Source organism: Rhinatrema bivittatum, chromosome 7, assembly GCF_901001135.1.
Source record: "Rhinatrema bivittatum chromosome 7, aRhiBiv1.1, whole genome shotgun sequence".
NCBI lineage: Eukaryota > Metazoa > Chordata > Amphibia > Gymnophiona > Rhinatrematidae > Rhinatrema > Rhinatrema bivittatum.
The window spans coordinates 130,583,796-130,605,803 of record NC_042621.1 but is presented as its reverse complement, the minus strand read 5'-3'; the positions used below and the strand labels follow the sequence as shown (position 1 = coordinate 130,605,803).

The window sequence follows — 22,008 nt, the reverse complement described above, 5'->3', positions numbered from 1 at the left end:
TGGGCAGAAAGCCCAGCCCCACTTTGTGCGGCACAAACACATTGCACTCCGGACCTGCTCCAGTTTCCCCTCCCCGAGCCTCCTCTTTTGAGATCTCCCAGCCTCGGTCTTATCCCCAGGCTAAACAAGATGGGGCAGAGCCTGCACTGAGCATTACTCGATGGGACTTTTTTGAGCACTGGGAGCAACAGCAGTGGACAAAACTTCAGCAGCTGCATCCAGCAGCCAAGGAAACTTAAGTGATCCAGCTGCAACAACACGCCAGTTTTTCCCTTCTCCTGCACTCGTAAATAAAGGGGGCCGGTCCATTGCTCATGGTATGTCTCCGCCCTCTCTCCATTTGTTTTAAACTTTGAAAGAGAAGCTGGTGAGGCCTTCAGTGCTTTCCTAGATCTGCTTTTGCTATATGAGTCCTCGCCATGTCTGCTGCCTGTTCCTACTCCAAGGAGCCAGGTGTGCCACACAGCATTGTAGTAAATGTAGGTGTGCCATGGGCTTGAAAAGGTTAAGATATGCTGCATCAGGCAGACTCACAGTCCAATAAGGGGGTTGAAGTCTTTATCACTAAGAGCTGATGGGTTCTCTCTCTCTTTCTCTCTGACTACTTAGAAATCCCAGAAAGCTTAACATTACAGCTTCAGGGTGGTCTAAATCCCACTCTTTTCCCACAGCGCAGAAGTTACTTACAGTTCTCATAAGCAGGCTACTTACAGTAGCTCCTGGAAAGAGGAGATCTCACTAGATGTATTACATAATCCCCATGGGGGCAAAAATGCAGGACCAGCCTAGGAGTAACACGTGAGGTTGGAAGGCTCTGTGGTGCTAGTGGAGCTGACACAGAAAGATGTTTCTTCGGCAGCCTCCTGCAGAACTGTACAGGGACTGGAATTAGAGACCTCTAGAAGTCTCAATTCTAACACAAACCAGGGGTTTCTCAGCTGATTTTGAAAGGGCTTAAAGGCCAAACCCAGGACCCAATACGTGACTCTATTATCTGGAGGTCCCCAAACTTGAGCACCTGGTTCCACTGTGACGGGGCTATACTAGCTATTGGTCTTACTCTGGTCCGTTCTTTTAATTGCTGAAAAATTGGGATAATTATGTTTACAGACTGAAAAAATATTGTATTTATAAAAAGTGCACAAGACCCATGTGTTATGAATCCAGTATGGATTATGGACCCTTGGCCTAAGGCGGAGTTGGCGCTACATGAAAGGGTAAACCCCCCCCAGGTCCCACCGTTGGGAGGCGAGGCCGGAGAGACGCAGGGGCCAATGGGAGCTTCGCCACTACCAGCCCATTATTCCCACAGATTGAGCGTTTAGGTACCGGGGCCGGCTGGTCTTAGGTGGGCCCCTGTGAAGACGACTCGTGAGGATGTGGGTGACTGAAGGTGAGGCAGAGTCCAGTCCACGGCCAGAGGAAGGAGGCTAGAGAATATCACAATCCGGTCCCAAGATTGACGTAGGTGGAAAGCGGCGAGGTGAAATCCGATCCAAAAGGTCAGGGGCTGGCGGCGAATAGCAAGAAGAGGTCCAGTCCAAGATCAAGAGGCTGGGAGATCCATCCAAAGGGGAAAGGGAGAGAGGCTATATCAGGTGGGCTGGAAAGAAGGACTGGAGGCTGGAACAGGCTGGCTGGATCAGGAACCAAGTAACAGGAACGCTGAAACAGGAATCCAGAGCGAGGAGACCTGTTGCCAAGTCGTCCGGTGGATGTCTGCCGTAGGTTTATATAGGGCAAGAGTCCTGACATCATCTGAGGGGGCCGTTGGCGTCTTCAAGCTGAGGGCCCTTTAAATCCCCGCAGGCAGCACATGCGCATGCCTAGCAGAAGGACCAGGAGAGGAAGGAGTCGGCAGTATCCCACGTGCTGGCTGGTCTGGGGCAGCCCCTATGGCGTGGGAGACGCCAGCCACGTCGGGAGGATCTGGGTGCTGCGACCCGAGAGCTGGGGCTTGGAATGGAGTATCGGAGATCCGGGAAGGACGGCCGGGATGGCCCACGGCCAGTGAGTATAACAGCATGTATCCACACAATGTAATAGTACAGAGTGTGAATAAAAAACAAATCTGTGTCATAAATGGTGCTTTCAGTCTGCCATATTGGATCATTGGCGTTTTAGTGCACATAGATGTCATATCAAGTGCTTGTACGCCTCCAGGTTAGATCACTACCATTTTATTGCACTCAATTTTAATGTCTAAAGAAAACACATCAGGGGCCACTCCCCAATGAACAGAAAACACATTTTTTTCCCAATGCTTAGAGTATAAGTTGAACCAACGGTGAAGATAAGAGAATTATCAAGTCCGAAGATCAGCACCAATTGTCCAGTGGGGCTTTTTATTTGAAAATAGACTTTGATCCTACTCTGATATTGAAGCAAGAAATTGATTTGATTGTTGACATGGCATTTTTGGATGTTTTTTTGATCTGAAAGAAAGCAACCTTTTGAAAGTTGCTTATCCAAGAACACCAGTTTTCTATTTATTACCCAAGATCCATAATTCGATGGTTAGGCCTCCAGGCTGCCCTATCATTTCATTGATTTTGATTGAAAAATTTTTAAGACATTTGTTTTGTCAGTTCCCTCCTGTGTGAGAGATTCAGCAGATATTTCTTATCTACAAGACCTTGTTTCAGATCTGTTTGGTTGCATACTTGTTACAATAGACACTGAATCTCTTTATGCTAATGTTCCTCAGGATGTAGTGATCCAGATATGTTGGATTCGTGGACCCTTGAGCCATCTGGGACAGATGAAGGCTCACCGTGGGACAACCCACAGTGGATGTCGAAGCCGGGAGGTGGCACTGAGCAGGAGACCAGAGGGATCTTCACCACTGGAAGCCCGAGGTCCCCCCAGGAGGAGCCCGTGAGGCCCCGAGCCACTTGGACTTACATGCAGTCTCCTGTAGGCCGGTGTCTGAAGAGGAGTTCCAGAGGATCAAGAAGAGTAGAGCTGAAGCCAGGAGACCAACTGGAACTTCACCACTGGAAGCCCGCGGTCCCCCTGAGAGGAGCTCATGAGGACCCAAGCCGCTTGGACTTAGGCAAGGCCTCCTGGATGAAAGCCGGAGTCAGGAACCAATGGACGAAAGCCGGAGTCGGAGTCAGAAGCCAAGGACAAGCCGAAGTCAGAAGCCAGGAACAAGCCAAAGTCAGAATCTGCAACTAGCAACTCAGGATGAGTGAACCTCCTTGCAAGGCAAGGCATAGAGCTGGATGCAGGGTTTAAATATCCCTGCAGCATCTGATGTCATCTCTGGGCTGTCCTCCGTGTTTCCGCGCTGGGCCCTTGAGTCTAGGGGGCGGGGCCAGGCACGGAGGATCGACGGCGTCTCCCTCGAGGAGGGAACGCCGTGGCAGAGGCTAGGCCGGGCCTTGCCGGACGGAGAGAAGTTCCAGCGGCCTGGGCCGGCCCTGAGGTAGGTGAAGGGACCGGGGCACGGCCCGGGACCATAACAAGATAACATCGTCTGTTTTAAATTGCCAGGGTGAAGATATGCGTATTCCTACTTTATTGTTGATTAAACTTAAAACTCTAGCATTGAAAAAAAAAACATTTTCATGTTCAATGGGAATGGCTATGGGGGCTACAATGGTTTCTGATGTGGCTTCTTTATATGTTGCTAATTTTGAAGACATTAAAATTGAGTGCAATAAAACGGTAGTGATCTAACTTGGTGGAGCACAAGCCCTTGACATCTATGTGTACTAAAACATCAGTGATCCAATATTGGGGATTGAAAGCACCATATATGACATTGATTTAATTGTTTTTTTCCCCTCTCTGTACTATTATATTGTGTGAAAAGAATATTGTGCCAGGACTTCCAGTAAAAAAAAAAAAAAAAGGTACTGTTTTAAATAATCTGAGATGTCTGGTCACCTTATTTGTTATTGTAGCTTATCGCCGTTTTCCAATCACCAATAAAATCAGAATGTATTTACAAATTGTGGTGACAAGACTGAACTGGGAGATAGGTTTCTGTTTTAATTTTTCACTTACATTTCTATTACTAAAATGGTGAAGACAAGGTAGTACCTGCTTAGTGTTTTGTGAAAAATCCAGAAAGCCCAATTGTCCTAGGGAGATTCCCACGATATCTGCTCAAACTCCTGGTCCCAGTTTTCACAGGCTCGGCCACAAAGACAAAATCTCCAGTGCTGCCGAATAGCAGGAAGCAGCAGCTGCTCCATGGATGATCCCAGACCAAAGGAGGATTGACACAGCAGTGTGGGGATAATGAAAGCCAGGCATTAATTGCCTCTGCTGATGAACTCCTCCACCTTTTGTTCAGCATATATTTTCTGTTTTAGAAGGGAAGCTGCCTTTGGAAGTAGAGGGGATCAGCCACTGAGCTGGGAGTGAGGGTAGGTTGGGGAGAGGTAGGCTGGGAGAGTTGGGGGTTGAGAGAGGCTGGCTGGGAGAACTGGACAGGGAAAAAGCTGCAAGGGGGAGAAGGGGAGGGCACGATGGATGGGGAGAACTGGAGAGAAGACACTGGCAGGGGGAGATGGACGAGTGGAGTGTGCAGAAGTGACAGAAGGAGATGGAAGATTGGCAAGAGGAGGGAGGGAAGAGACTAATATGGGCAGATGGAGGGAGGGGGAAGATTGGCATGGGGACACAGGAAGGAGAGAGAGGCTGGCAGGGAGAGATGGTGCAGAGGAGATGGAAGGTATGATGAGCAGGAGGAGATAAGAGTGCCAGATAGACTAATGAGGGAAATGGAAGTGGTGAGACGGGCAAGGAGAAATGGAGGGATAAAATCAGAGGGAGAGACTGGCAAGTGTCAAAGGGTGGAGATGGGGAAGATAGTGAGAATACAGAAGACACAAGATAGGCAGGGGGAAAGGTGAAAAGAAAGGTAGGAAGAGGGAGAGGAGAGATTGTCAGAGGTGGAGATAGGGGGAGATAGGGGAGATAGTAGAGACTGGTAGAGTAAAAATGAAGAGAGAGCGGAAAGAGAGAGCTATAGAGGGATGCAGTGGAAAGAAGTGAGATGGAAGCAAAGGGAATTGACGGAGAAAGATGAACAGCAGCAAATGGAAATAAAAAAAATCCTAAAAGGCATCAGGAGTCAGGACTAGAATGATAAAGTGAAAACAGAAGCGAGTCAGAGGGCAGTATGACCAGGGAGAAAATTACCTCCTGACAATAAAGTAGATGCAAATCCATAGTATTTTCGCTTTACTTATTAATGTCAGTGACTTTATAAAACATTAGGCCGTTCTATATGTGCACCATTTTATATTTTTAGCCTTGATCAGATACGAAGAGAGGCTTATCAGATTGTACTGATGTCTGCATGTTGTGGTTTCTGCCTGTGTCTGTGTGTGTGTATCCTCTACTCTCCCTCTTTTATAACTTTTCTCTGAATTTCTCTGCCTAATTGAGATGTAACACTTCTTTATTCTTGGTACCTCTGTTTTCTGGACATAGCCTGGTCTTTCTGTACAGTCCACATGCGCAAAGTTAGAAATGCAAACTTGAACTGCCTGAAAATCCGTGTTAACTGCTGAGACTGACAGTGTTGCAGATTTCAAAGGGAATTGTTTGACAGTGTTTTCCCTTGCCCAGGATTCATGAAAAGGTGGAAGGAATGACACATGCAGGTTTTTTCAGGAGTTCAAGGACTCTTTTTCTGTCTCTGCAGGTGAATCATCTACAGTGCGCTTTCAGCTCAAGTAGTTTTGGTTGTTACCTAGCAACTTTACATGTTTCTAAAGTCCACTTCATGAAACTGGATACCATAGAAGAACATGATGTGAATCTGACCATCCAGTTTGGTTTGTTTAGGAGAGATGTCCAAATCGACAGGAACTAGAGTTGATGCCTTGTCAGTTGGTGCTACAAGTTTCAAGCTAGTGCTAATTCCACCCCTTTGTATGTTTTACCACGTTCAAATGTGCACACATATTTCTCTTGTAATACTGTTTAACTTAAAAGATATATTCCTCTATTTTTAGATTAATCAACAGCCTGGTCCCGACAACCCGATATTTCTTCCTTCAGATGCGAAGTATGACTGGTTGTTAGCCAAAATTTGGGTTCGTTCCTGTGATTTTCACATTCATCAGACAGTCACCCATCTCTTGCGCACCCATCTCATCTCAGAAGTGTTTGGCATCGCAATGTACAGACAACTTCCTGCAGTGCACCCACTCTTCAAGGTAGACTACTGGTATAAGGATAGACAAACAGAGAAGGAGAGAGAGAGAGAGAGAGAGAGAGACTAGGAGAGAGAAGCATTCAACAGGAATCACACCCGTGCCCAGTCACTGGTAGTGAATTTGCTCACACAGGTGTACACTCTTACTGACTGTGTGCACTCTTACTGACTGCAATGCACATGCTTCAGTAAGTGTGTACTCTTACTGTGCACACATTCACAGCACTATGCATTCACTGTTGGCAGCTTATATGATTACCCCAGTCTGCATTCTCACCATCTGGCAGTACATACACTTACACCAAAGTGCAGTATTACTGGCTGCATACTCACACCAGTGTAAATACTCAACGAAACACCATATAACTGTTGTATTAACTTCACTCACTGGACACATGTTCACATAAGTGTCCAGTCTCACTGAATGGCAGTGCATGCACTCACACCAAGTGAAATCTCATTGACAGCAGGCACACCAGACTGATATTTCACATCAGACTGGCATCTCACTGACTTGCAAAACATATCCACTTGCGCTAGTATGCGATCTCGTTGACTGGCAGTACATTTTCACCTTTTTCTTTTGGCAGCTGTTGGTGCCTCATGTGCGGTTCACAATAGCCATAAACACGAAAGCTCGGGAGCAGCTCATCTGCGAGTGCGGCCTCTTTGATAAGGTAAGAGAGGTTTGTTTTTATCTCACCAGGCATGCATTCGCACACAAATATGCACAAATATAGGGCCTCATTTACTAAGCATTTTTCCCATAGACACAGAATGGGAGAAAAGCCTTAGTAAATCAGGCCCATAGTTAGGCAGAGAGAAATGTACACCCTGAAACTGGTACTGGGATATACAAAGAATAGATACAACAACAGGAATCTAACCACTTAGAAAAAGGGTCGTATACAAAGGCACATAGACATCAAGCAACATGTACCTAATGCTTAGCTCCTTTTGATTTCTTGTTATACTTCCTGATATCCCTTTACTTTCTTCAGATAGCAACTCATTAATGAAGAAAGTAAGGGATACCTACAGAGGCAAACGTTATCATTTGAGATGCGTCTGTGCAGATGGGCCTAGTGAATTTCACACTATAGATCTACAAAGAGTTTGTAACTATCTTTATAGAGGCCTGCTAGAAGGCCAAATTTAAGTTTGGGCAAAAATAGGTTGAAAAAGCAAAAGCGGTTTCTTTGAGCAGTTTTCAGCTGGTGCAATTTTTGCCCAAAGTTTAATTTTCCTACTGTTTCCAGAAAGGATAAAATACTAATACTGTGGAGCCAAGATGTGCTTCTTAAATCTAGCACTTTGCCATAATTTTCTTTGCTGCATTTTCTTCCTAAAGTTGAAGGAATTTAAATCATTAGGTAAAGTTGTACACGTAAATGGGCTTGCTGGTTTTTTTACTTTTTATTTTTTTCATTACTTCTGCTTGAAACTAAGATCTGGCCCTTAGAATTTGGTTGGAGAAAGATATGAGGGGCTTAATATGCTATGGGCTATGCTGCTGAATATTCCTCTAAAATCTCTACTTAGCAAGATAACTCATATCCAGCTAAATTTAATCCTGCTATTGAGCAGGTTTGAGCTGGATAAGTCTGAATATCCGTGAGGAAAAAAAACAAAGAAATGGATGCCACAAGATAGTCCTTTTCAACGTTTAATCAAGGAGACGTAAACTTCTCATAAACATGGGCATGTTTATGAGAATTTTACGTCTCATAAACATGGAATCACGTTACGTCGGATCAATGGCTCTGAACTCTAAATCTGCTAGCATAACTCAGTACTGTAATGTAAATGTGTTGTATTTTAATTGATGTAATTTACAATATTGTGTATGTTTTATCTTGTAAACCACCTAGACGGATAGACTTCTACCCCACTGTGCGGTATATAAAAACTTTTAAATAAATAAATAAAATAAATACAAAGGGCTATGCCCTCAATTTCTCATCCCTCCCAAACCCCCACATTGGGTTCCTCAGAAATTCGTAATTCACAAGGAGCATATCATGCAGGAAATCCAACTTCTCTTGCAGAATCACTGCATCCAGAAGCTACCTTCCAAGAAATATCAGGGCTTCTATTCCCAATACTTCCTGATTCCCAAGAAAACAGGAGGTTTGCGCCCAATTCTGGACCTACGTTCCCTCAATAAACACTCCACAAGGAGAAATTCAAAATGACTTCTCTCAAGTCCATTCTTCCATTTCTTCAAACGGGAGATTGGATGTGCTGGCTGGACTTGAAAGATGCATATGCTCACATACCAATGCACCCCAGTTCCTGGTGTTATCTTTGTTTTCAGGCAGACAACCAACATTTCCAGTACAGAGTTCTTCCCTTTGGCCTAACCTCAGCCCCCAGGATCTTCACCAAATGCATGGCAGTGGCAGTGGCACACCTTCGTCGTCAAGGGGTGCAGATATTTCCTTATCTAGACGATTGGCTCCTAGTTGCATCCAATCCAACACTACTATGGCAGAATCTTTTACTAACAATTTCTTGCCTAGACAATCTACTTCACAGTGCAACAGTGCCAGCTCGGCAAGTCTTCACTGTTCTGGGACATATGGTGGCGGCCATCTATGTAGTTCCACACACACGCCTTCATATGGGCAACCTACAATGGAGCCTCAAACTCCAATGGACTCAATATCTGCAGCCACTGTGCATACCTGTTTCCTTAACCAACAGCATGAAGCGGGACCTACAATGGTGGTTGCTCCGATTAACACTTTCCAGGGGTTCCCCACTGAGACCCCTTCGACATCAGGTGATACTAACCACAGATGCATCTCCCAAAAGTTGGGGAGCTCATCTGGAAACGTTACAAACATAAGGTCTATGGACCTCATACGAACGAACACTTCATATCAACCTTCTGGAGCCCAGAGCAGTGTACAACGCCCTTCGAGCCTTCGAAAGTTCCCTTCAAGGAAAGATAGTCATGGTACACACAGACAATCAAGTGACCATGTTCTATATCAACAAAGAAGAAGGGTCCGGTTCATGGAACCTCTGCAAAGAGGCAGTACAAATATTGGAGTGGGCTCACCAAAGATCCATTTCCCTACAGGCAACATACCTGCCAGGGATTCACAACTCCAGAGCAGACAAGCTCAGCAGAATTTTTCAGCCACATGAATGGGATTTGAACCCAGAAGTAACTCAAGATCTTTTTGCAACATGGGGTTTTCCCACAGTCGATCTGTTTGCAACACAGAACAACAGGAAACTAGAGAACTTCTGCTCAGTTTACCCAAGCCCCCTCAGACTTGCTCCAGACGCCTTTCTCATCGATTGGTCGCACGACCTACTCTATGAATTCCCCCGATACCACTCATCTCTCGCACAATCCAGAAATGCATCAAGGACCAAGCGGATCTGATCCTAATTGCACCAGCATGGCCTCGGCAACTGTAGTACAGTTACCTACTTTGACTCTCAATCCGCAACCCGATTCCCCTGGGCGAAAGTCTGAACCTTCTCACCCAGGACAAAGGAACACTACTACATCCTCTTCACTCCTCCCTACACCTCACTGCATGGAGATTGAAAGGATCACTTACCAGCAGTTGAACATTTCTCCTGCCCTACAGGACATACTAATGTCCTCTCAGAAACTATCAACCAGGCTCAATTATCAAGGAAAGTGGTCACGCTACACTTCCTGGTGTACATCACTGGGTATCAACCCGTTGACTTGCCCACCTGAACGGCTTCTTTCATATCTCCATCTACTGTACAACAAAGGACTTGCTACGTCCTCCTTTCGCGTTCATTAAGTGCTATAGCCACTTACCATACCCCTCTAGATGGAGAGCCTATTTCATCTCATACCTTAGTATCCAGGTTTATGAAAGGCGTATTACACCTCCGTCCACCCGTACAGAAACCACCAGTACAGTGGGACATCAACATAGTTCTCCAGCAGTTGATGCTTTCGCCCTTTGAACCTTTAGAAACTTGTCAGCTTCGCTACCTTTCCTGGAAGGTTCTCTTTCTGGTTGCTTTAACTTCTGCAAGAAGAGTTAGTGAATTACAAGCCTTAGTTTACTACCCTCCTTATCTGCAATTTCACCATGACAAGGTGACCTTATGCACTCACCCTAAATTTCTACCAAAGGTGATCTCCAGTTTCCACATCAACCTGACCATCACCTTGCCCATATTTCATCCTAAACCTCATGCTAATGCTAATGAGAAAAAGTTACACACTTTAGATTGCAAACATGCACTAGCGTACTACAAACGGAGCACATTTTCTCCTAACCGACCTTCACAACTCTTTCTTTCTTTCCAAACGCTCCAGGGCGTCCTGTAACAAAAATAACTTTATCCACTTGGATATTGAACTGTGTACAGTTTTGTTATCAACAAAGGTCGCAAACTTTATCTAAAACACCTAAGGCGCATCAGGTGTGTGCCATGGCAACCTCGATCGCCTCTCTACATCAAGTTCCTATCATAGATATGTAAGGCGGCAACATGGTTGTCGCTTCACACCTTCACATCCCACTATTGTTTAGATAAACAAACGGCGAATGATGCCTTAGTGGGGCGGACTATCCTTCAGAAGAACACAGATTACATATAATTACAGCCTTCATAGGAACTGTCCGCTATATGTATATATGTATTTCACCGTATTGAGCAAAAAAAAAAAAAAAAAGACAGGAAACAGAGAGTAGGATTAAATGGTCGATTTTCTCAGTGGAAAAGGGTAAACAGTGGAGTGCCTCAGGGATCTGTACTTGGACCGGTGCTTTTCAATATATATATAAATGATCTGGAAAGGAATACGACGAGTGAGGTTATCAAATTTGTGGATGATACAAAATTATTCAGAGTAGTTAAATCATAAGCAGACTATGATACAGTACAGAAGGACCTTGAAAGCCTGGAAGATTGGGCATCCAAATGGCAGATGAAATGTAATGTGGACAAGTGCAAGGTGTTGCGTATAGGGAAAAATAACCCTTGCTGTAGTTATACTATGTTAGGTTCCATATTAGGAGCTACCACCCAGGAAAAAGATCTAGGCATCATAGTGAATACCGTGTTTCCCCGAAAATAAGACATCCCCCAAAAATAAGACCTAGTAGAGATTTTGCCGAATTCCTAAATATAAGACCTGCCCCGAAAGTAAGCCATCCCTTGTAAACAGGGGCGGATTGACCTTTCGGGGTATCGGGCCTCCCCCGGTGGGCCGGTCAATCCTGTGACGTCAATTTATTTATTTTTTTTTTTAAATAAAGTTTCCAAGGTATTAGGGGCAGACGCGAGCAGTGGTATCCCGAGGGGAGTCAATGCCCCTGGGCGCAAGGAGGCTCATGCGGCCGCTGAGCCTTCTTGCCCGACGAAAAAGATTGCGTTCAAACACGCTGATGCTCTTCCTCCTTCCTGCCCGTGCGGCCCAGGAAGTAAACGTTGCCGGAGCCGCGTGGGCAGGAAGGAGGAAGAGCATCAGCGCGTGCAGAAGAGGAGGAGCCGCCGCGGGCTGCTGCGAATCCCAAGTCACAGCGGCCCAAGAAGAGGAAGAGGCCCGGTAGCAGGGCCGAGGAAGAGGCCCGGTAGCAGGGCCGAGGAAGAGGCCCGGTTGCAGGGCTGCTGCGGCCCGAGAAGTGCAGGGCCGCTGCAGAGCCCATCCTGCGGCGACCCCCGAAGAGGAGGCCCAGAGATGAGAGAGAGGCTGAGGGTCTGTAGAGGGGGTGTGTGCGTGCAGGTGTGAGATGAGTTGAGAGATTATGTGTGGGACTGAGGATCTGAATGTTTGCAGAGGCAGCATGTGAGAGCCTCTGTGTGTGAGAGAGAGACAGCGTGTGTCGGTGAGAGCCTATGCTTGAGCAAGACAGCATGTGGGAGTGAGAGAGAACCTGTGTGTGTGAGAGTCAGACAGCATGTGCCAGTGAGAGACTATGTGTATGAATGATTGTATGAGAGACAGCATGTGACAGTGAGAGCCTGTGTGTGTGTGTGAGAGAGAGAAATGCATGTGAGAATGAGAACCTGACTGTGTTTGAGGGAAGAAGATGGAGAGAAAAGAAATACGGAAGAAAAAAGGACAATATAAAAGGAATTGGCAAAAAAATAAGAATGGGAAGGTGGAAAAAAAAAAAAGCCTGTGACTAACCAATTAGAAAACTAACATCAGCCAGCAAAGGTAAAAAAAAAAAAATTACTTTTTAGTGATTGGCACATGTAATCTTTGGGAATGTGTAAGAATAGCACTTTCTCTATGCGGATCTCACAATGTACGAGATCAGCATGGAGAAAGTGAAAGCCCACGGGGCCTGCACAGAGGAGGCAGCAGAATGGGCTTCAGTGTCAGTAGCAGCAATCGGCGCCTCCCCAATAGCCATGTGGCAGCAGTGACAGTGGCAGCAAGATTACTGACATCTGGGGATGGTGGCCGTACCAGTCAGGGGACCCCTTCCAAGCAGTGTGCAGAGGTTCAAAAGCAGCAGAGTCAGCCCAAGCTGACTATCATGAATGCTGCACACTCTTACCTCTCTCTGACAGCACACTGGTGGGGCATGGCTGACGCAGGGGCAGCCAGCAGCTCTATTAGACATCCCCTGAAAATAAGGCCTAGTGCATCTTTGGTAGCAAAAATTAATATAAGACACTGTCTTATTTTCGGGGAAACAGGGTAATACTTTAAAATCGTCGGCTCAGTGTGCTGCAGCAGTCAAAAAAGCAAACAGAATGTTAGGAATTATTAGGAAGGGAATGGTTAATAGAATGGAAAATGTCATAATGCCTCTATATCGTTCCATGGTGAGACCGCACCTTGAATACTGTGTACAATTCTGGTCGCTGCATCTCAAAAAAGATATAGTTGCGATGGAGAAGGTACAGAGAAGGGCAACCAAAATGATAAAGGGGATGGAACAGCTCTTCTATGAGGAAAGGCTGAAGAGGTTAGGGCTGTTCAGCTTGGAGAAGAGACGGTTGAGGGGGGATATGATAGAGGTCTTTAAGATTATGAGAGGTCTTGAATGAGGAGATGTGACTCGGTTATTTACACTTTCGAATAATAGAAGGACTGGGGGCATTCCTTGAAGTTAGCAAGTAGCACATTTAAGACTAATCGGAGAAAATTCTTTTTCACTCAACGCACAATAAAGCTCTGGAATTTGTTGCCAGAGGAAGTAGTTAGTGCAGTTAATGTAGCTGGGTTCAAAAAAGGTTTGGATAAGTTCTTGGAGGAGAAGTCCATCAACTGCTATTAATCAAGTTTACTTAGGGAATAGCCACTGCTATTAATTGCATCAGTAGCATGGGATCTTCTTAGTGTTGTAATTGCCAGGTTCTTGTAGCCTAGTTTGGCCTCTATTGGAAACAGGATGCTGGGCTTGATGGACCCTTGGTCTGACCCAGCATGGCAATTTCTTAATGCATATTACCTGCTCAATACGTCAGCTGGGGACTCCCAGACAGCATGGCTAATCAGCTGCTTATCTACGTGAAAAGAGCAAATTTGCTTACCGTAAACAGTGTTTTCTGAGATTGCAGTTGAATTAGCCATGCTGACCCGCCCGCCTCCCCGGACAGTTCTAGCATACCTAACTTACGCTTTGATACTGACTGAGGAGCCTGAGGTAATCCTGTCAGGATACAGGAGGGGCACCTGGCTGAAAGACTTTGAGAGACTTACAGAGCTCCGCCACCTAGTGGCATGGAAGACATACCCAGACAGCATGGATAATTCATCTGCTATCTACAGAAAACACCGTTTACGGTAAGCAAACTTGCTCTTTCTGCTTGTACCATTTACAGGCCTGGGGGTACAGGCGACCTTCTTTTCCTTTAAATGCCTCCTCCAAGGTGCAGTCTATGTATCAGGTTTCCAGTATGCGCCTCAAGTTCATGTTCATAAAATGATAAATAAGTAAAGCAAATAAATCATGGAGGGTTCTTCCTGAAAAGGCATGGGAGTTTCCCAATAGTCAACTGTCTTTGTCCAGCTGTATTTCTCTGGAGGAGGGTGAAATTGTGTCCTGTAGAGAGGTTGATTCTTTTGTCTGCCTTTTTCAGAGGAGATACTGTCCCTTTTGGACTGGGTTGTTTATTCACTTGGGGCTGCAGATCCCAGAGTTGGAGAATTTCCAGTTGGGACCCCATTGTTATGGATGTTTATAAGTCAGTGAAGGTGACCTTGCCTATTTATGAGGTGGCAGCAATGGTACTCCCAGTGTGGGGGCTCCAACAAGGGGCCTCAGGGGAGTGAAGAACGTGGTTGTTTCCTCTTTCTCAGGTGCCATTTCAGCATCTGTTTTGGATGCCTCGCATGGACATCTTATTGACTGCTGTCATTGGGAAGCTAGCTATCCCGTTAGTAAGCAGTGTTTCTCTTTGGGATCTACAGGATAGGAAGATTGAGCTTCCTTTGAAATGTGTTTCTTCCACTGCTCTCTGGTCTTGGTCTCAGTCTGTGGTGGCTGGTGGCTCGAAAACTGTTCCAATGTTTATTTATTTATTTATTTACACAATTTCCAAAGTATGTAAGGAGGCAGCCCAGAGACAGGTCGAATGCAGTGTTTTTGGCTGAAACCCTTTGTAATCTCATCTCATGTAATCTCATGTTGATTGCCTCAGGGATAGCGGTGAGGAGGTTCTTCTGGACCACAGTAGGGCTGCAGACTCATGGCCCAATTCTAGAGTGGATATGCTTCTTTACAGCATACTTAGTGTCTGGGGAGGAGTCTCTTAGATTCAAAGCCGAGCCAGCTCCCTAAAAGAAAAGCTTGGTCATTCTGAAGGCCTGGTAGAGGTCGGACAAGAGTCTGTCCTTTTGGCAGTCCTTGAAGCCCAGCATTAGACCCATATTTTGTCAGTGTCAATCTGTGGCTCTGTGCAAGGGACATCAGCCCCAAAACAGGTACTTCAAGGTCAGTATCAATCCCTTGTCAGGGTGCTTTTGGATGGCATCTGTTTTGGATATTATCTAGAATTGGCCGCTTCTGTTTCTGATGCCTTCTGGTTATTCCAGTGTTTACAGCCTTCAAGAAAGAAGACTCTCCTCACCACCCGGGTTAAAATGTGCAATCAACCTGTGCTGCGCGCACATTTTAACTCTGGTTTGGGTACACCTTTTTGTGCACATTTAAAATTCCCTATACACTGGCATGTCATTTGCTTTCTGCATTACGAATTTAACTTTTTGTTAGCACCTGTGTTAAGAAACTGCGCTGAATTTCAGTGCACAGACCTAACACAGGGCTTACTACATCCACTTGAGAGGAAGGCTATATTACACAATGTTCCCGCCCTCTGACCTACAGGTCTGTGTTTTAAGATAAGCAAAATGTGTAAATTAACTGTTATCGTAGAGCACATATATGCAAATGAATATTCAATGTGGATATTCTGAAAACCAGACCCACTGATGGCTCAAAAACATTTATTTAATTGAGGCCTTAATCCAAAGTGTTTTACAATAAAACAGTAGCTGTAGGCTGCCATATGTACATATATACGATACATTCGTAAAGGAAATGAAAATTAAAGCTGAGAAGGGCTAACCTAAAGTAATGTGGAAAAAATAAGTTTCTATTTCAGCCTTGAAAATTTGAAGTAATGGCACATCCTGTATATCTAGAAGAAACTTGGTCCACAGGATTTCAGAAAAGCTTTTGATACTATTCCCTATAGGAAGTTCATGAATAAAATGAGCAGTCTGGGGGTGGGTCCCAACGTGGTGGATTAGTTTAGAAACTGGTTGGTTGATAGACAACAGAAAGTAGTGGTAAATGGAATTCACTCAGAGCAGAGAAAGATGATTAGTGGAGGGCACAGGAATCAGTCCTTAGGCCAGTTGTGTTCAATAATGCAGAGATGTTTTCAAGTTAGTAGGTAAAGTTTGCCTCTTTGCAGATGACATAAAGGTCTTTAACAGAGTGGACACCCTTGACGGAGCAGATAGAATGAGAAGTGATCTAACAAAGCTTGAGGAGTAGTTGAGTGCTTAGCTGTTAAGATTCAATGCAAAAAAGTGCAGAGTCTTGCATATGGAGAACAGTAATTCAAGGGAGTGGTACATGAAGAGTTGAGAAGCTGATGTGCACGGACCAAGAGACAGACCTTGGGGGTGATAGTGTCTGAAGATTTCAAGGTAGCAAAACAGTATGATAAGGCAGTGACCAGAGCCAGGCCAATGTTAGCTTGCATAAGGTCTTGCGTAGTATATTGTGTTCAGTTTTGGAGGTTGTATCTCAGAAAAGATATAGATAGGATAGAGCTTTTCCAGAGAACAGCTACCAAAATGTGTAATCTTCATTTAAAGCCCTATGATATGAGACCTAAGGACCTAAATATGTACACCATAGAAGAGAGGAGAGACAGAGGTGAGATGATAAAGACATTTATATATCTGAAAGGTATTAATGCACAAGAAGCAAACTTTTTCAATTGAAAAGAAGTTGTAGGACTAGGAATGATGTCAAGCTCCAAGGGGTGAGGCTTCGGAACAAGATCAGAAAATCCTTTTTCACAGAAAGGGCGGTGGATGTCTGGAATTCTCTCTCGGAGGAAGTTGTGGAGACTAAAATGGTAACAGAATTCAAAAAAATGTGGGACATGCACAAAGGATCCCCTGGAGGCAAGACAATGAAAACGAAGCAGTGGGATAGCCTGCCTGGAGCAGCACGTACTGCCCACAACAATATTGTGCTTCCAAGAAGGAAGTGGGGGTAATCTGTATAGAGAAGACGTTACAGTCCTTCTCAGCAGAGATATATTTGAATTGGACCTCCCGAAAGGCTGAGAGCTCTGCAGGGAGGGACCATAGATAAACGAGAATGAGGAGGCCAGATTTTAACATGGAAAGGCCCACTAGCAGAAATGGTGGAGGCCATCACGTTCACAGATTTTGACCATGCTTGGGAGACTGTGGAACGGTAGGAAAAGGGTGAGATGGTCGGTTAAGTGATGTGGGGAGAGGGAGATGCTATTGAACTGCACGTGGGAACTCATTGGTGAATCTGCCAAAGTGCATGAAGATGAAATGGATAGGACTACATGGACCATTTTTGGTCTTTACTTGCCGTCATTCTCTCTGTTACTGGGAAAAGTGTAAGGAGAGAAAAGGGGCCAAAAAGGAAAGGAGGCCTGATGAGTGTAAAGTGTAATAAGGAATGAGCATTTACACAAACAGAGAGTACAAGAAGGACTATAATGGAATATAAATAAGCGTACAGCACTGCTAAAAGAAACGGCTCGTGGAGAAATGGAACAGATGCCAACTGGAATCCAGAGCTGTGAGAAGCGAGGAGGAAACTGGGACCCCACACTGGAGTTTCAGCCCGGAGAACAGGAAAGGAGAGTTTTACAGAAGTAAGGATCAAGCAGTGGACCCCCCCCCCCCCTTTGTACAAGGACCATCGTTACAGGATAGGAGAATCCAGCCTTATATTCCACTCACAGGAAGAACGGAAACCCTGGGGAAAGAGGCTAATGGATTTAAACGAAAGCCAATTCATTTCCATCAAATAACCTCTGGAACCCTCTGCTCATGGGTGCAGCCTGTTGATTTGCCCTCTCCAGTCCAGAGACTGTGCCTGAGCTTACATCCACAGAAAAGGCCTCAGGTCCTAGAGGGCTATCCTGTCCCCTCTCAGAGAATCAGCGCCAGAATTCAGTGGGACTGTGTGTAGAGTAAACCCTATTACTGAGTGTGCCCCCTGCCTTCACAGCCACCACTAGCAGGGGGTGAATTTTAACTGTAAAATATTTTCTGAGTTTACTTTTCACATAGTGAGCAGCAATCCTCAAGCTGTGACTAAGGGTATCAGTCCACATATCTATATAAGGTCAGTTTGACGTTTTTGTCTCAATCAAAAATCTGTTTCTGGTTTGGGCTTCCTGTACAAGTCACTGCTATCACCCCAGATTAATAACTCTGCAGATCAAACACTTGTGCTGCATGATAAAAGCTTCCTGGGAGTTCCTCAGGGTTACAAAGTTTGGAACAGAGGAGAAAAAAAAAAAGAAAAATCTGATCTGATTAACCTGTTCCTTATGGCCTGAAAGCAGGGAATCACTGTGTCCCAAAATATTATCCCCACCCAGCAACTGTGAACACTTCCAAACTGGGTAGCAGAATCTAACATTTATCTTAATCCTTCAGGACCAGCAGTTTCCCATTCTGGCTCATTTAGATTTATTACTCTACTTTTTTTTTTTTACCAGTCTTTAAACCAAAACACTGTTATAGAGGAAAGGAGTGGTTGCCATGTAATTTATGATCTGTGTTCCATGTGACTGAAAAATTGAAAGATAACTCAAACCTGTTTCATTGCAAACATTGCTCAAGATGTATCAATAAAATTTCCAATGGCAAACACATAGTAAAACTACAGCAAAACTGTGAATACATTTGTCCCCTTAATGTGATATATCCACAAAATATATTCTGTGCAACCCAGTGACTACCTGCCAAAATAGAGTTTCAGTCAATATAGCAACTGTTTGTCTTTCAAAATTAAGTGCTCTCCAACAGAAATATCAACAGATTTTTAAACAAATTGACTTAATGCAATTTGTTAACTTAGCATAGAGACTCTTCATCATAAGTACAGACAGTACCCCCTAATTTCACATCACAGTGTTTAATCACTCTGCCAATATTACATGGAGGAAAAAAATGTTATAAAAGGATTTGCCTAGGTAGCAAAGGAATTACCCGATAAATTCACATGGGTGAAGATCACCCTCCCCTCAGTGAGCAAAAGCACAGGTGTTGTTTCAGGGCATGTGTACCTTTAACCACAGGGGAAGGGGTGGGGTTAAGGCAGGGAAGATGAAAGCATGCATGGAAATTTCATTTTGTAATTACCACCAATCCTTTACTGCCCATACTTTGCACCTGTAGTGATGCACCTGTGATGTTTGCAGGCCCCGAACTTTTTGAAATGGAAGTCTGCATGGAGTTTCAGTTTGAAAATGAACTTGCAAGCCACCTGGGCAGTTTTAAATTGCCCCCAAAATGCAAGATCACTATATATACTAGAGATGTGAATCGTGTGCCAGATCGTCTTAACGATCAGATTCGGCTGGGGGGGGGGGGGGAATCTGATCGTTAAGATATGTAAATTGGAATCGTTTCCGATTCCAATTCACATCGCTAATTTTTTTAGGGAGGCCCGCGCTGCTAAAAAAAACAAACCACCCGACCCTCTTTACTCATCAGCCCCTATAGGGGCTGATGAGTAAAGATGGCCGGCGCCATCTTTAAAGATGGCGCCGGCCATCCAGTGCTCCTACCATGTGACAGGGGCCGGCCAATGGCACGGATACCCTGTCACATGGTAAGGGCAAAGGGGCATCGGCGCTTTTTTTTTTTTAGAACAGCTGATGCCTGGGAACAGGAAATCTCTCCCCGAGGCCCCCCTGGATCTCTCCCCGAGGCCCCCCGAGGCCCCCCTGGACCACCAGGTAATTTTAAAAGGTTTTTGGGGGGATCGGGAGGGTGGGGTCGATTTAAAGGGTCGGGTGGGTTGTTTTTTTTAGCGGCACGGGCCTCCCTAAAAAAAAAGGGTCGGGAGGGTGGGGGAGGCTAAGGGGGGTCGATTTAAAGGGTCGGGTGGGTTTTTTTTTTTTTATTGGGCCATCGGCGCCATTTTAATTAGTGGCAGCCAAAATGGCGCTGATGGCCCGAGAGCAGGAGATCGCGCCGGGACCCCCCCCCCCCCCCCACTGGACCACCAGGTAATTTAACATTTTGGGGGGGTTCGGGAGGGTGGGGGAGGGTAAGGAATTGGTTTTAAAGGGTTGGGGTGGGTTTAGGGGCTTTTTTGGTGTGCCGGTTTTCCCGCCCTCCCCCAAATAATTCCCGTGCCCTATTTAACGATACAATACAAATGCCCCTGACGATAAATCGGGGGCATTTGTATTGTATCGTGCACTCTAACGATTTAGGACGATTTTAAAATTATCTGACGATAATTTTAATCGTTCAAAAACGATTCACATCCCTATATATACTATATGATTTTAAACTTTAGTAAGATAAGCTGATGGTCTGGATATGCTTTGATGCAGCAGAGCTAACTTATCCTGTCTTTATTGTGCTGCCCCGAGCTCCCGATCTTTGGCTCGAGTGCCTAGACAGACAGTTAAACCTTCTTCCCAACTTCAGATGCCAGAGAAAACTCAGTTCTTGAATACCAAATAACATTTATTGGACACTGTAAATCATGACAATATGATCTTGCGAGTGAATGATATTGGCATTAGAGGCACCGAACTTTCCTGGTTCACATTGTATTTATCAGATAAGACAATAAGTGAGAATTTCATCAATTTATTCCATCTGGCAACCTGTCTTTATGGGGATTCTTCAGGGATCCACCCTTTCAGCAATATTTTTTAACATTTATTTGGTACCACTTGGTTGGCTCCTGATAAAATACAGGGGGTTTTTTTTTCCAGTTACAGATTCTTGACTCTCTGCTTTTAAATTTCTATCTGTTTATTTACCATTAAAATATGATTGTTCCACAACAAACTGATGCTAAATATAAATAAAATCAAAATTCTACTACTTGGTTGTTTTCCATCCATGGATCATCCTTCATTGTTTGAGCTTAAGGGCTGTCAACTCCCTATTTAATCTGAAGTTCACAATCTTGGGATAATCATTGACAGTAATCTCTCAATGTAGCCATATACAATGTCTTTTTGGAAGTTATGAAAATTTAAAGTTTTGTTTATTCCTCTGCTGTACTACAGTTCAGCTTCTATTATTTCCTTCAACAGATCATTGCAATTCCCTCTTTTTAGGAATTTTAACTTAGCATTCCTTTGCAAGACTTAAACCTTCACAAATTGTTCAAAGTAGTGCAGCCCGGCTGTTAACTGAAACAACTTCCATATTGACGGATCTTCACTGGCTTCCCGTGATATTTTACCTGGACAAGAGGTGGCATTGGGGGTGTTCCTGAGGTATAAGAACATAAGAAGTTGCCTTTCTGGGTCAGACCGAGGGTCCATCAAGCCCAGCATCCTGTTTCCAACAGAGGCCAAACCAGGTCACAAGTACCTGGCAAGTACCCAAACATTAAATAGATCCCATGCTACTACTATCGATAATAAGCAATGGCTATTCCCCAAGTCAACATGATTAATAACAGTTTATATACTTCTCCTCCAGGAACCTATCCAAACCTTTTTTAAACCCAGCTTTGCTAAATGTCTTAACCATATCCTCTGGCAATGAATTCCAGAGTTTAATTGTGCACTGAGTAAAAAATAATTTTCTCCAATTTATTTTAAATGTGCTACTTGCTAATTTCATGGAGTGCCCCCTAGTCCTTGTATTATCTGAAAAAGCAAATAACTGAAACACGTTTACCCGTTCTAGTCCTCTCATGATTTCATAGTCCTCTATCATAACACCCCTAGCCTTTCTTCACAGGGGAACCGTTCCAAACCCTTTATCATTTTGGTTGCCCTTATCTGAACCTTTTCCAGTACAACTATATCTTTTTTGAGATGCGGTGACCAGAATTGCACCCAGCAAGACTTAATTTGTAAAGAGAAAGAAGTGTAACTGTTTAGGGGGGGGGGGGTGAGATGGGAGGGGCTAGGGCAGGGCCAGGTTTGACGTGTGCAAAAGGGCAGGACCAGAAGCAGGTATAATTTCTCCCTCTCTCTCACACACATGCACACAAACCTGAATCAAAGTCATGTGGCTGCCCTTGACTCAAGGTAAGCTACTCCAACACTCTCTGCTTCCTCCAAAGGCTGCAAAGCCATAAATGATCCATGCAACTACTGGCGCTGTTCTGTTTCCTCAGAGGAGCCAGAACTGA

At 44.7% G+C, this 22,008-nt stretch overlaps 1 protein-coding gene across 1 annotated transcript in view; it reads left to right on the top strand.

The window, feature by feature from the left end:
- ALOX5 (arachidonate 5-lipoxygenase) overlaps positions 1–22,008 on the top strand; it is a 167,450-nt gene that overhangs the window by 83,069 nt on the left and 62,373 nt on the right. Inside the window, exons 8-9 of the mRNA XM_029609129.1 lie at positions 5,979–6,182; positions 6,772–6,858. Coding sequence (XP_029464989.1) covers positions 5,979–6,182; positions 6,772–6,858 — 291 coding nt within the window. The remainder of the gene's footprint in view (positions 1–5,978; positions 6,183–6,771; positions 6,859–22,008) is intronic.